We start from the raw sequence: 14,855 nt of genomic DNA on the forward strand, positions 1-14,855 counted from the left end.
GTAAGGTGTAGGCACAGCACTGCATACACAGCCTGGGATGGATTCTGYCCTCACAGTTGTCACCTGAGTGGGTTTAATTCAGTTCTGTGGGTCCAGTTTAGTGCTGCTCTGCCATGYGGCTGTGACATGGGTGCAAGCTGGAGCACTTTGGGTATTCCAGTGCCATGTATTCTGCAGGGAATGGGAAACTGGTGAATGWGGCTGTGCCTTTCTCCAAGAGCAACACTCCATTTGAAACATTGGTGGATGTGTTTGGTGCACTTTTCAAGGTGAAGCAGTTCCCCCTGCCTCTGCAATTAAACATTTCCAGCTGTGATTGAGGCTTAGATTTCCTCTTGCTGACAGAGTGCAAAGAAAGATTGGGGAAAAATTTCTGAATATGCTGTAACAGGAGAGGTATGATTAGATCTAGATTACAATCATGCCTTTTCTTCCCCTGTTATCCTTTCTTATCCACTTGCCCGAAGTTATGTGAGAATAGAATTAATCTGTTCTTGCTACRTGTGAAACCTGGTACTAGATCTGTATAAGAGGTATAGCATCCTATATAGAAGCTATCTTCTCTCTGTGCTTATAAAAATTACTTTTTGCATGGGTTTTTTTGGACAGTAACAARTCTTGCAACCCTTTATCACTGAAGCTATCCTTGTTTCTCCCTCTGCCATCAGCACATCCACTTGCATGAATAAGTGCTGCGAGGTTTGATGAGTGAGCATGTTTGGTTGGTATTTYGTTGACCTGGGACAGAGGGTAGCGTTGGATGCACACTTATGTAGTGAGGGCTGCAAGAAGTAACTCTGTTGCCTCTTGTGCCCTTCCCTGCAGCTGATTATATCGTGATGCAGTTTGGCCGCGTGGCGGAGGACGTGTTCACCATGGACTACAGCTACCCAATGTGTGCACTACAAGCCTTTGCCATTGCCCTTTCCAGTTTTGACAGCAAGCTGGCTTGTGAGTAAAGGGGCGTGGGTGAGCATCCTCTCAAAGGAAGCAGTTTGCCATATGATTCCCAATTCCTGCTGGTGTCGCTTATGGTCCGTACTCAAAAAGGTCAGGGAAAAATGCAGTTGTGGAGGACCACTTTGTTGCTGAAGAGAAAGTAAAAAGAATCTTCTAAAAATTCAGGACATTCAGGAAATCATACTTTCCTTTTTTTTTTTTTTTTTCATATTTTTCTGGAAGTGACATCAAGTTTTTGTAAATAGGAGTTGTCTCTCATGTCCCTGGTTACATTATGGATGTGTGCCATGATGTACTGTACCATGGCTCCAGTAGCACTACAACAGTGGTGTCTTTTTTTAAAACCCAGAAAGGGCGTGAGTGCTCCAAAACTTTCTTTTTACATTTAAGAATCATTCCAAGGCTGCAATCGTACCTCAAGGTTGCATTCCTGCATCAACTAATCCGAGCTTCACATCATCCAGTGTAAGAGAAAGATGAGGAAAAAAGATGCACTTTTTTTTTTTTTTTTTTGATTGTGCAAGGATCTCATGTAGTATAAAGCTGAGTGTGAAGGTTGAAAACCTCTACTGGACTGAACTTGATGCATTGCTATTGTACATGTAGTAGGGCATGATGAATTTTAATTGCAGTAGGAGGAAATGGAGAAGTAGAAAGCACAAAATAATGTTGCACAAGTCACTTGAATTCTAAGCTGTCATTATGTTTTAACATCATGCTTTTTAATTTGTTTCAAATGAAAATGTATTTGCAGTACAGAAAAGGAAAACATCTAGATGCCAAGAAAGCATAACTTATGTTGAATTTGGCATTTTGTGGGCTGGGAATTTATATCCTTGTATTGCTGTGGTAATTCAAACACATATTTTGTATGAAGTGATATAAACAGTTGGATAAAGGCGCTCTGCAGAGAATCTTATTATTTGGAACAGGCTGTGTAAAGCTGAGGAAGGTAAATGGAAATATTTTATTAAATTTGTCTGGCCTTTTGCGCTTTTACAATTTGTCGATTGCATTTTTTGAACTTTGAGCAACAACCACTTTTCATATTTATTTCCCATTGTCAGAATGCTTGAAATCGATTGAAACTGTATGTTGTTCTCTGATGTAAACGTGCCAGCTACTGAGCTAAATCCTTCTAGGCAAATCTAGTGTATGCTGCATACAAATGAGACACTGGCAGGACACAGAATAGTTTAAAATAATGCAGATTTTGTGTTTCCTTTTTTTCTGATTTATCTGGAATATAGAAGCAAATACCATTTCAAAACACAAGTAAAGAACAAGTCATTATTATCTTCTCTCTTGAACATTTCAAAAGCCAGGAGCTGCAACTCAAAAGCACATTGTAAGACATCTTTAAAAATAATGGTTTTGCTGCCATTGTTCTGTACAATGTTGTCCAAAATGGCAAAAGAGTAATAGAATTTGTGTGTTCATCAGAAGGACGTTGAAATGTGAGTGAAGTAGTAGCTGTGTTTTATACTGTGTGTATTCAGGCCCTCCTTTTTATTCCTTATAAACTCTTGCACTGTACAACCAGAGATTATGCAATGCAAAAATGAGATCAAATCCAATTGTCTCATAGTTGATGGGTCCTTTTTGACTGTTGGGGATGGGCCATAAAGCTCTCCTTAAGKTTGTGCCATTTGGACTGTTAATTTCAACTAACAAAAGAAATCTGCTCTCTTCACCTTTGCCTTCAGGTCTCTTTCTCAGTATACAAAGAAATTTCAGATAAGAGATGAAAATACATAATTGCCAGCATTTTTTCTAATCTTTTAAGCAATCTATGGGGAAAAAAGTCTGCTGGCTKTAAACAGTGTTTTGTTGATAGACTCAGCTTGTCAATTATTATCTTTAATTAACAGGAAGCTCTGTCTTTTTTTTYCCCCACATCTTTTTGCAAGAAGTCTTTCCATGCGATAGTATAAAATGGAAAGACACCTTTTGTTTGAGAGAAATGAGCGTCAGTTCCCTCAATGAAGAATCGCAGTGCTGAGTCACGAGCTGCAGGGTGATATTTTGGCTTTGCACATGGGTGCTTTGTCTTTCTCTGTAGCTGGTGGTTTCCCACAATGTCACATCCCCATCTGTCATCTCACTTTGGATTTAACAGAGAAGGCCCTTAGGCCTTTGCTTACCTTATGTCAGCCTTTAGAAGCCAGCTCCAGTGACCACGAGAATTTTTTGTTTGGACTCCTGCAAAACCAGTCAGGAATTCCCACTGCTGGCATTTTGGTGCCACGTGGATTTCAGGAACTCTGCAGCATGGGAATGGTTGAATCTGCATGGCTTGAATTCTGTGCCTTGCCAGTCACACACTTCTTTAGAGCCTGAGAAAGTGGCACCTGACACAGTTTTTTGCCTCTCTGTGCACAACACTGTGTCAAAGGAACTGTGACTTGTGCAAATACACAATCTGCTGGCTTTAGCAGGGGACTTGGTTTAGGAAGGGTTATTTTTAACACAGATCGTAACAATGGTCTGACTCACATCATGACCCCCCAGGGAACTGGCATGAAAGGAAACTCATGTGCAGTGAACTCCTGCACAAGGGTGAGAATGAGGAGCTGGGGAAAGGCAGCGAGTTCAGCTTCTTGGGACAGTTTTGCTGCCAGCACATTGTGTAACTTCACTCTCACTGCATGTTCTTCCCAGCCAGGTATTTTTTTTAACTTGTAACCATGCCAGGAGGAAAGTGGTTACTCAAATTCCCATCACCTTAACAGAATCGTGCAGGGCCATCAGCCAGTGAGCTGCTGAGGGAAAAACGCCCCACAATAAATTGAGGTCACTAGAGGGGGATGTTAACCTGGGACTAAGGGACTAAGGAATGAGGAACTCTCATTAAATCTGGTTCAGTTAGAATAGGGTTTGTTCCTAATGGCCTTTGCCAAAACCCTAATTCTTCACTATTAAAAAAAAGCTTGAGCTTGAGCAAGGTACTGGGTTTGATTCACTTGGCTTTCACGATCTTCTCTGGAAGCAGTTACTTTTAATTTTGAATCTGTATAATTTCTGATGGATAATTTTTGCTGGATATTTTCTGGTGAAGGTCACGTGCAAGGTGACACTGCAAGTTTTCCAGCACATCTCTAAATTCTGTTCTCCTGACTTGGTAACAAGTCAAACCAGGTTTTGTCTTAGCATAGAGTCATACCTAAAATGTTCCTCAGAAAGGTACATTTTCTTCCACATCAGTAATAAAATCTTGGTCCTAATAAGTATTTTCAGAGACATGTCCACACTAAAGTAACCAAGGAGTAGTTATTGGTCCAGTCCTGTTAGTACCTTCTGCTGGGCCTGCATTCAGTGTGCAACAGGGCATAACCTTGTTTACTCAGTGTGACAAAGAATAGAACGGCCCCAAGCTGTATTTCCTTCACACAGTCTTAGTGAATGTTTGGATACAGTAGATTTAGTATTATTTAAAATCCAAATATTGATAATTTTTTGCATCTGCTGTTGATTTTGGCAGAGTTGTAAACAAATCCCTTGCCTGAATTGCTTATGGGYAAATAGTGCATGCTTTAATGAGAGTTCTTAATCTAACTTGTCACTCTGTTTACATCAAACAGTTTCTTCCTGGCCCTTTATCTAATTTTCTTCATCTCTGATGTTCTGTTCCTTCTCATTCTCTTCACAATTCCTTTATCTGCTCTTCAAGGATGTGCAGCTCAAAAGTGTTTGACAATATTGCTCAGTGATCTCTCTGCAGATGAATAATGCCTTTGGTGCACATTCAGTGATGCTCCTACAATAGAAGCCTTATCAGAGGGGGAATTTGGCYCTTTGGCTTTTCAGTGGAGTAAATTAACACATTAAAAGGTAGCAGATAAAAAAGCTTGCCTAACAGATAATCAGAATTTTTCTCAGTAAACAGTTTCCAAACCATTGGCTGCAAATCAATGAGTAGAGCTGTCCACAAGCCTGAAGGCAGGCTGTTAGATTCCCTTTGTAGTGCTGCCTTATTTTTCCTTTTTTTTTTTTTTCAAAAGGTTGAAAGTGATTTTGTGAGCTGAAGTATGTTGGTGGCCTGAAATAGTTTATTTTTTAGAAGCTAGGCATCATTCTGCTCCTTTTGTAGGACAATATATGGCACATAAAATAGTAATATTGTAGGCTCTTGTTGCAAATTCTGATGTTAAAAAAAAAGTGAGAATGGTTTTGTAATAATTACTGGGCAAAACTCTTGCTATTCAAATTGCCTTACAATAGTGCTGGAGTTCCCAGCTGGCTGTCCTTATGAGGTCCTAGAGCTGAAGGAGTTGGAGCAAAAGGGGCTCTGTAATAAAATCTAATGCCTGCACGGTTGGAAAATATTGTGGAGTCAAATGTCACCACAGTTTTATTAATCATGATGAACCAATGCCATCAATTCAAGCTTTCTGAGTTTTGCTCCCTTGTGATGAACAAGGGAGGAGCTTTAAACAAGCAGAGACACCAGTGTGACCTCTAAAAGTATAGGGCATTAGACCTATTTTTCTGTTATAAAAACCTTACCCCTACCTGAGTAATGCCCATTTAAAAATAAGAAAATTGTTCCAGTCCTTACTGTGGAAAATCATTCCCAGTTCTTTTMTCTTACAAATTTTTACAAATTTTATTATTAATTAATTACTGATTACACATAAGGATAAATCAAGGATGGGGATTCCTTTGCCCTGAAGGAATTATGACGAGACCAGTATCAGATTATTTTGTCTTTGTTTTTTTTTTTTTTGCTAGGACAGGACAGGGGGTTGCCTGGTGTTCTGGGCAGAGAAGGTTTCTCCTAATGTATTGCAGGTGTCAGAGGGAAGATTTTGGGTTTGATCTTGTGGCATTCTAACTCCTTGCCCCATACTATCCCACTGCTCTCCTAAAACATCATTTATGAGATTTTTTTCTGGCTTTACAGAAGCCCGTGCTCACCAATCAAATATCTTTGCTTGGCAATTAAGGACAGCACAGCAGTCACCTTTATTAGAACTATGGGCTGATGACTCAGATTTCTCAAAAGGCTTCATTTTGACTACTAGAATAAAGTAGTTTTATACATATAAATCTTGCAGTCGATTTAATCTAACTGTAGGTGCAGGATTCTCTTGTATGTGCTCCTTAATGAAATCAGGTTCCTGTTGTTCCTCTTGTACAAAAAGCACCTTCCAGGGTTCTGCTCTATGTGTTTGAAATAATTATGTAGATATTCTTCAGCTCTTTTTGTTGCTTGCCAAGGAACTAAGAAAAGAATTTGCACAACTATCTCAATGCTTTGGTGTTTTGCTATGAACTATAGCTCAGTAGCTGATACTCACAAATGCCTGTATATTGGATGAAAATGCATTAAAACTTATTTTGTATGTTGTATTTTATTTAACTGCCTATACATTTTCGATTCCCCTTTTTCCGTAAGGGTGTGTTTGTCTATATCTTCACTGAGAAGACTTGAATTAACTGGCTTTCGTGAAACTCTTTAATGGAACCAGTACTCTGGTTTGCTAAATGGCTCTAGGAAGAGGACACTGTTCAGAAAAATTATGCTTAAATTTTTGAGAAAAACCTTCCCTATTCACATCATAATTGGATTATACAGTAACACTGGAAGCTTATCATGGTTTAAGTCTGCAATAGCAGTTTGAAAATCAGTCTGACAAAAGCTTGTTGAGTACATGAACTGTTACAAAGTCCTACTCGAGAGTCAGAACCTAGCAAGTACCTTGGATAGTCATGATTTATTCTCTGCTTGGGTACAGGCCAAAAAAAGTCCTGCAGAGTCAAAATCTGTGTGCAAATCAACATAGTCTTCTAGRCTGATAGCATACAGGCTGGGGGGATTGGGTCACCTGGGCTCTAACGCAGCTGACTCTGTGCAAATCTTGGAACCTCTTTGTGCCTCTGTTCCAAGGASTTGAGTGCAACTCTCAGTTTTTGGCCTGGCCACATCTGTCTCTGTTCTGCTGAGAGGATTGCCAGGAGTGCTTTGAGGCTGCTGGGTGGCAGGGGTGCTCAGAACCCGATTTAATGCTCCCCGAAGGAACCAAAATAGGAAGTTTTCTGCTACCTGTGTAGAAACCAAGTAATTAAACAATCTTTTAGGATAAAGTSTTGATGCTGTTGAATTCTATGGAAATCTTGTCAATGACTTCAGTGCAGCTTCAGTTTTTTTACCTTGCATTATTTTTGATTACTAAAAGTGCAAAAAAACTGGTAAGGGCAAATCATCCRATGCACTTTCCATTCTCACAGTGTTGTTGGTTGTGTTTTACTTGCCACCATCAGTTGTTTTAAAACTGTGGTTCCTGAACTCGTTGCAGAGGTTCAGTTAATACAACCACCTATTTATGCTTTTATGTAGCAAACTGAGACACTCAGCAATTGTGCAGCAAATTGCCTTTTTGTTTGGGTTCTTTTTTCCCTTGGATGTGACTCAGTTGTTCAGAACTGTTGTTACTGCCCACTTGACTCTGTCATGCACATCTGATTAAAAAACAATGAGCCTCATGATTTATGACTACCTTTATACTCAGTTAGGATGTTTACAGTGTTTCTCACATTTCACCCTGTATCTCTGCCTTCCTACTGAGGCTGTCCCAGTTGGCACAATGCCATTAAAAGTGTTAGTAATTTATTAAGTGAACCCTTTCAAAGTGCCAGAATGTAATTTATAAACATTTTTATAAATTTTAACATTAAAATCCAACTGATTTCAATGCTTACCATTTGGATTAAATTGCAAGATTATTTGTTCAAAATTTTCTTTACTCAAGCTTGGTTTGAGGTTTAAGCTCACATTTAGGACGTAGGTTTTTTTTAGGCACTCTTTAACTTCAAGTAAGAAATCGTGTACCTTTCCTATGCTGACTTACCAAATAACAGCAGGAATATTTTCACTYCCTTTGAATTTTAAATTCCTTTTTTTTAAGTCTATGCCTACTGTTTAGGTAAGCGTAATCTTGACACTGAGTCTTGACGTGTTGGGAAATTATGTCATGAGATTGCTTATTTTGCCAGTGCAGAAAATCTCACCAGTACACAAAATCAGAGTGTGTTGGGTGGGCTTTGGAATCAGTAAGGTTGGAAAAGGCCTCCAGGATCTTTAAGTTCAGCCTTTGACATGCTATGAAGTTTAGTGTTCAAACAAATTTGTGAGCCCTGRCACCTCATAACACGAAGTCTTAGTTCCAGTCTGGGCCAGCAGAAGATAACCCAATTATTACCATCCTGTTTTCTTCCCTAGGGAGACTCTCCTGTCCTTGCTGGCTAGAAGTAGAACTGTATTGATCCTGATGYATCTTTAAACATTTTTTAGCTATTTTAAAAATGCTTTCAAAGATGTGGTCTAAGCTCAAATAAAGCTCTTTGAAGTAGTTCTAGGTGTACCAAGTTGGTTTAGCTGAGAGGCAGCTGCTTTTTCCAGCAATTTCCTCAGTTGTCCTGTGAGCAGTGCTTGATATTCCYGCTGGAAAAACATAACATAGCTATTACATTTTTTATTTATACACATATATATCTCAGCATATTATAAAATAATATGCTTTCCTTWGGTTTTGCCTTATGATGTTGCAGGTTTGTGCACCACTACGCTTCTTTCTGAAGGGCAGTACTTCAATGCTGAATGCAAACAGAGCAATGTTCTCTAGTAAAGCTGTCTCATTTCCTGCTGCCTTACATGTGGAGTTTTGGTATTTGATACTAAAAATACAAACTTTTCATCACTGACACTTAGTGCTATGTGCTTGGATTGGTAGAAGGCTTTCTTTGCCAATCAGGAATGTTATTATTCCTTATTACTCCCACAATTACCATAGGTGAGCACTGGTAGACAGAGGGTCTCTGTTTTGAACTTCATCCTAAAGACTAAACTGTTTCACTTCAATTTGGAATAGCAGAAAAACAAACCATGTAACTCCTCAGTCAATTAAGTTGCACTGAAATCAAGTTTCATGCAAATTAATTTGTGAGAATGACTGACTCCAAACAAACATGAGAATGCTGAGCAAGTGTCAGGAACTGAGAAGTTGCTCAGCAAAGTTTTTAAATAAAGCCCACTGAGTTTTCCTAAGTAAAAAAGCCACTGGGGCTCCATTTCATTCCTAACTATGTTTAGCTGGGGAGTCAATGTTTTATAAGGTAGTCTGAAAAGACAGAAATTCTGTGTGCTGTTAATTCTAACTTCTGATTAAAAGTACCATTGCAGAGTGATGTGTACCCTTACAAGATTTGTAACAATATCATCTCAAAAAGCTGATTGTGGGATACAGTTCTTTAACTTATGAATTCTCAAGAGTTACTGAGTTCAGTGACACTGTAAGTGTCACTATGACAAGGGTTTTTTTGTTGGTTTCTTTTCCAAAAAATCCCAAAACCCCTGTTTGCAAAAGCACTGGTTATTTTGTCTTTTGGACTACACTGCACAAGTCCACAAGGTTGCATTTCTATTTGGTATCAATTCAAATGCTTTCTTGAAGATAATAGATGCCCTTCAGCTTCTTGGTAATCTGTGTTACTGCAATTCCTTGATTTGTTTCAAGCTGCCTGGTTTTGGTTTTTTTTTTTTTTTCCCCTACCCCATCTATAACTTTCTCTTTTTTTCAAACATGTACAGGTTTTTCCATATGGGGACACTCCAGAACACTGAGTCAGTAAAAACTCTATAAAGTCAATATCTTTGAATTAAAGTGTGTTAAATCCCTGTGTATATGTTCTCATTTTGAAGTAGGATGGCATTCAGTTCTGATTGTGTAATCCTCCACCTGGGTATTCATCAAGTTGGGCAGTTCAAGGTCGTTGGGGGAATTTTAAAGTGCTGAGCAGGTTTCTGACCAAGCCCTGGTGAATATTTGTAAAGGCATTCACCCCTCTGCACTCTCTGGGTGGCACTTTGGACTACTGTACCACATTTCTTGGCTTCTGAATTGTATCTCAAAGCTCAGCACCTGCATGGTAGAGCCCACATTTCCCAATTAGTTTTCCTACTGCAGTAATTTTCAGCACTCTCTGATTTATTGCCACCTGTATGATGAATTTGGGCTTCCTGACAACAGTCTGCTTTCTTTTTGGGATTTTGTGGATGCCAGGATGCTTTACTAGTATAGCAAAGCTTGACTCTAGGAGCATGATGTAAATGATGCCAGAATAGCTGGGTTTATTTTACAGTGCCCATCAGAGGGTTTGCTTGTTTCTCAGAAAATAATCTTCCTTTCTCTTTTTCTTCTTCATTTCTATCTGCCTGGATCTGGAGGATGAGAGCCCCTCTTAGTATTCATGCAAGCAGCCACCATATCAGAAAAGCACACACAGCGGGTTTATCACGGAGCAATGCAGCTCCTACACGCTCACTGTCACCCTGCTCTGTCACAGTGCTTGTCTGTCTGTCCCTGTGTGCTGTCCCCTACCTTGTGTGTCAGTCACCAGTCAGAGGACACGGCTGCAGAGACATGCATGGAAGCTTAGCAGAGGAAATGTTGAACYGAAGCCATTAAATTACAGCTCTCCCAATCCTGAAGAAAGAGCTCCTCCTGAAGGCAAAAACTGGGACCTGTGGCTCCTTAAGTTACTTGAATTTGTGTTTGCATTGCATATAAGATAACACCTTTCTGTTATATTTGCACTATTTTGAGCCCTGAACCCAGAAGAAGGCAGCACAGCATCCAAGGAGTGCAGTTGCAGAGAAGCAAACCAAAGTGCAAACAAGCTCCATTTGCAGATGTGGAGGAACTCCAGCGTGCAGGCCAGGCAGTGGGATGTGCTGGGAACACCAGGAGGGTGATTTCCTGCCAGAGAATGGGCACRCTGCCTGGCATTGCTGAGAGGGAGTCATGGATTTCAGTGTTTGATAGACTGATGGTCACTGCTTGTGCTGTTGTATTGGTAAGAACTGCCCATACCATTGGTTTGATTTATGTGCAGATTTCTTCACGATGCCATTTTCACCCATTTACCATTTCAGGCCTAATCCCAAGYCTGCTGGTGTAACCAGTGTATGTTTCTAACTTCTGTTGTGTCTCCATAATGCCACACTTGTGTGTCCCTGCCAGATTCCTCATGTCTTCTTGTCCGTCTTTGTTTAGAAGTGGGTTTAGCTGGATCACACAAATTGGGCACTACCGGCATGAACACTTCAGAAAATTGGGAGGCCAAAATTTGCTCTTACATACACCCCATGAAGACTTGTTGACACTCAGAGGGAATCTAGAATATCTAGAGGCAAAAAAGTCCATCTTTTCTATTAAATGTGCTGCCGAATTCAGTGATGTCATTACTGCAGCTCCAAGGGCATTTAGAAAAACAAAACCTTGTCCATGATTTAAGGGATAAAATTCTTGTGAACCTGCACAAGAACTAGCAAATTACACAGGGAGTTTCCCTAAGAAACAATGTCTGTAAGAAACAAACCTCTTAAGAGTGGCTTACTGAAAGACATGTATGAAAAAGATAAATAKTGGAGCTTTGTTCATTTTTAGTATCTTAAAAGTGTAAACATTTTCTGTGATTGAAACTAAGTTTATTTCAAATTAAAATCCTGTGCTTATTGACAGGAAAATCAGGTCATCTAACAGTTGTATACAAAGCTTAAAGGGGACGTATATACATGTCCAGCAGGATTCTCAGTATTAAGGGTATAGTGGGTTTCAATTATGACTTACCCAGGCTTAGATGTGCAAACATGTGTGCACACAAATATAAATATGGATACAGTCTTAAAAATACTCCTTTAGTCACAGTCACAGCATAAACCATGATATGAATTTGCCTTAGTGTTAATTATTGCAAAATATCTCTAAAAGAGTCAGTTATTTGAAACCTCTTGAAATAATTTTGAACAAGTGATTTTTTTTTGTTGAAAATATTAAAAAAAAGTTCCCTCTTATGCTTTTTATGTCAGTGTCCRTATCTATTAGAGAAAGCCATCTGCTTTTCCTTTGAGCTGACTTTTCAGTGGGATTGATCCATACAGTGAATCAAATTCTACCCTATGATCACAAGAGTGTGGCTTTTGTTTCTCCCTTTTGAACAATTTCTTATCTCAAGAGCAGAGAAACAAAACAAAAAAATACCTGTGGAGGATGTTTTATAATTTGTTTCACCTTTAGAAGTATCTCAGAAAGTACATGCTCTTGAGGTGGTTCATTTCTGAGAGTTCCTCAGAATCAGCTGAGCTGATTTTGTCCTTTCCAATTTACAGTCTTCATCCAATTAATGACAGCCTGAAAGGTCCATCATTTGGGAGCAGCAGTAGAAATATACATTTTAGAACATGTTGAGRCTGTATCTGCCTGTAAAGAAAAATAACCTTTGTTTTGACTTGTTTACTTAAACTTCAAGAAGTAGAAAATGTGCTACATGAATGTTTAGGTCCCTAGAAAATGAAAAAGCAGATTAATTAGGGTTTTTAATTTTCTTTTTTTTTAATTCCCACAGTAAACATTTTCTGACTCATCTCTGCCTTTCTTAAATAAACTGATGTTATACAGTAGACTTTGAATATGTTATGGTCTATATTTTCTTTATATTTTATGGGGTTTAAAGAATGGAATATATAAAAAAAAGATAAAAAATGACCTAATCATGAGAACGACCATTTAACCAGACGTGTTTTTTCACTTGTTAGCACACAAGACTKTCTTGGCCTGTTTCGGGGAGTCAGGCATCTCCTTTTTGTTCAGACTTTTAGAGAGTTGTAGATAAACCTTCAAGAATGTGCTTTTACAAATGAAATTTTTTAAAGAAACTCTTTGGTATTCTGGAGTAAATATTAATAGTAATAAAACTGGTATKTATTTACCAGTATTTGCAATGACTGAGTTTTGTGTTTTCACATAATTAACCTGGTGTATGTCATAGAGGCTCCAGTGTGTGAATACAGAACACTRTGCAGAAATATTTGTTTGAAACAACAATGTCTTTTCCTACCCAAGATCAGCAACACTTCAATAAATTACTTCCAGTGGAGTTATTTAACATGAGTTTCCTGTGCCATTCAAGCTGTATTTTGACAATTTGCTCTGTCAAAGGCTCTTGCACCTTGGCAGGTGTTTGATCCCAACAGAGAGGAGGTGTAGTCTGTGAGCACAATCTAAGCCATCCCAGGAAGATCACTGAGAAAAACAAGAGGTATCAATTTGCTCTTTARGAATCTACCCCCACAAAAACTGCTGAAGCTCCAAAGCTGAGAAAAATCATTTGACCATGCCAACCTTTCCAGCTGTGTTTGGGATGCTCAGTCTGATCTGGGGTTGCATTCATTTGCTTTGAAATACATAGTCAGTATAAAACTGCTGAAATACAGGTAATTTTTAACTCTTACCTGGGTTTTCTTGTCCAGTGTTTGTGATACATGAGGCTAGAAACAGTATTTTTATTAGGATGTGCAAGTAAATATTTAAATAGAAGATTATTGCACTAGACAGTTCTGTGTTCCCAAAGGTAAGCATAATTTTTTTAGCTGGAAAATAAAAAATCCAGCATATGTACACTAAATTGCTAAGGCAAACAGGTTATAAACTTCTTATATATTGAATATTATGTTCTGAATACTATTTGATAACTAATGCTCTTTAGAGTATTTTTGGGACTAGTGAGGATCTTACTTTTTGCTTTTTTCCTGATTTCATGATCTGCCTGAAACGATCTGTAACATTCTCAAATATCCAGGGAGAACTAAGAACTAAGCTGAGTTTGTGGGGTTTAAAACCTAGTTTTATCATTTTGTTTTAAGAACACATGGGCTGCTTCTTTTGGCTTTAACAAAAAGTACAGCCATTTCATTTGTCAGGTGGGAAACATCACAAGTAAAGGAGCATGTGCTTTCAAAGAGCCTGACTGCTTCCACCTGGGCTTCTATGACTTTCTCTCAAATTCCCAGGTTTGCTGATGTTCTAACCTATGATTTTGATTTAAGCACTTAATAGAAGTTCTTTGAGAATCCTAATTTGTTCAGCTAAGCTCTATTTCAAATTAYGAATGTTCTCTATTAGAAATGAGCAATTAATAGTTGAGAAAGCTGGACACACACATGTGATGGTCCTTTTCTAAAATGCTCCTCATTTCCGTTTCAGAGAGGGGAAAGCTGAGGCAAAGGGAGAAAAGGAAATGTTACAGTCTGAGCATGAGGCATGGCTGGCTGCATTCAGAGTGCACTTACTGGTTCCTGGGGAGAGGTTGCCGAGGCCATCCACAAGTCAGGGCTGAGCTCTTGAGGTTCTCTGACACCACACAGCCAACCTGCATTAGTACCATTCTCTCCTGCCCCTGCTGCAAGGAAATCCGAAGCCCCTAGCTCTGTCACAGGGGTTAAAAGGAGCTTTAACAGCTCCTCAGGTACAAGGGATTAGAGTCCTTGTAAGGCACAGGAGTTCAGGTCTTTGTTTTTCTTGTGAAAAGGGGGTTCAAGTTCCTCTTAGTGCTTGAAACCATGGAAATAGACCCAGCATTAAGAATTGAGTTGACTGAGGTTTTGCAACTCTGGAAGAGGTTTCRCAACACTGGGAGAAAATGTCTGGTACAAAACAAGGTAATCCAAGAGCATGCATTAACAGTGTGCCAAGAGGATTGGGCATCTCCCCCTGGAGTGGCAGCTCAGCAGAATGATGGCCATCACGAGCAGCTCCTGCTCAACACAAATTCACTTTCCTGTGGTAATGTGGATTATCAGTACATTTGGAACAATTGCATCTGGCACATTGGAACAAAGGTGGTGAGGCCAGACCCATAATCCAGGACCCAGACTGGTTCTGAGGGCTGGGTTCATTGGGCTGGGACACAAAATGGGGCTGGGTGGTAACTGCATGTGGCACAGGCCCTTCCCATGGGTTGCCCCAGCTCTGGAGGGTGGCATTGCCATGGGCACCTCCCCGACACCCTGTCCCAGCACCAAGGACCAGTTGTGAGCAATTCTGTGGGGTGACCCA

At 39.4% G+C, this 14,855-nt stretch overlaps 1 protein-coding gene across 4 annotated transcripts in view; it reads left to right on the forward strand.

Annotated features, from left to right (window-relative positions):
- Positions 1-13,407, forward strand: part of TUB (TUB bipartite transcription factor) — a 75,487-nt gene extending 62,080 nt beyond the window's left edge. For all 4 annotated transcript variants that reach the window (XM_057369689.1, XM_057369690.1, XM_057369691.1 and 1 more), the window contains one exon: positions 826-13,407. In XM_057369689.1, the coding sequence (XP_057225672.1) occupies positions 826-959 (134 nt within the window). In that variant the 3' untranslated portion in view covers positions 960-13,407. The remainder of the gene's footprint in view (positions 1-825) is intronic.
- The last annotated feature ends 1,448 nt before the right edge of the window (positions 13,408-14,855 follow it).

This window comes from Malurus melanocephalus, unplaced genomic scaffold (assembly GCF_030028575.1).
Source record: "Malurus melanocephalus ecotype Western Australia unplaced genomic scaffold, MMel_1.1 scaffold_114, whole genome shotgun sequence".
Lineage (NCBI taxonomy): Eukaryota > Metazoa > Chordata > Aves > Passeriformes > Maluridae > Malurus > Malurus melanocephalus.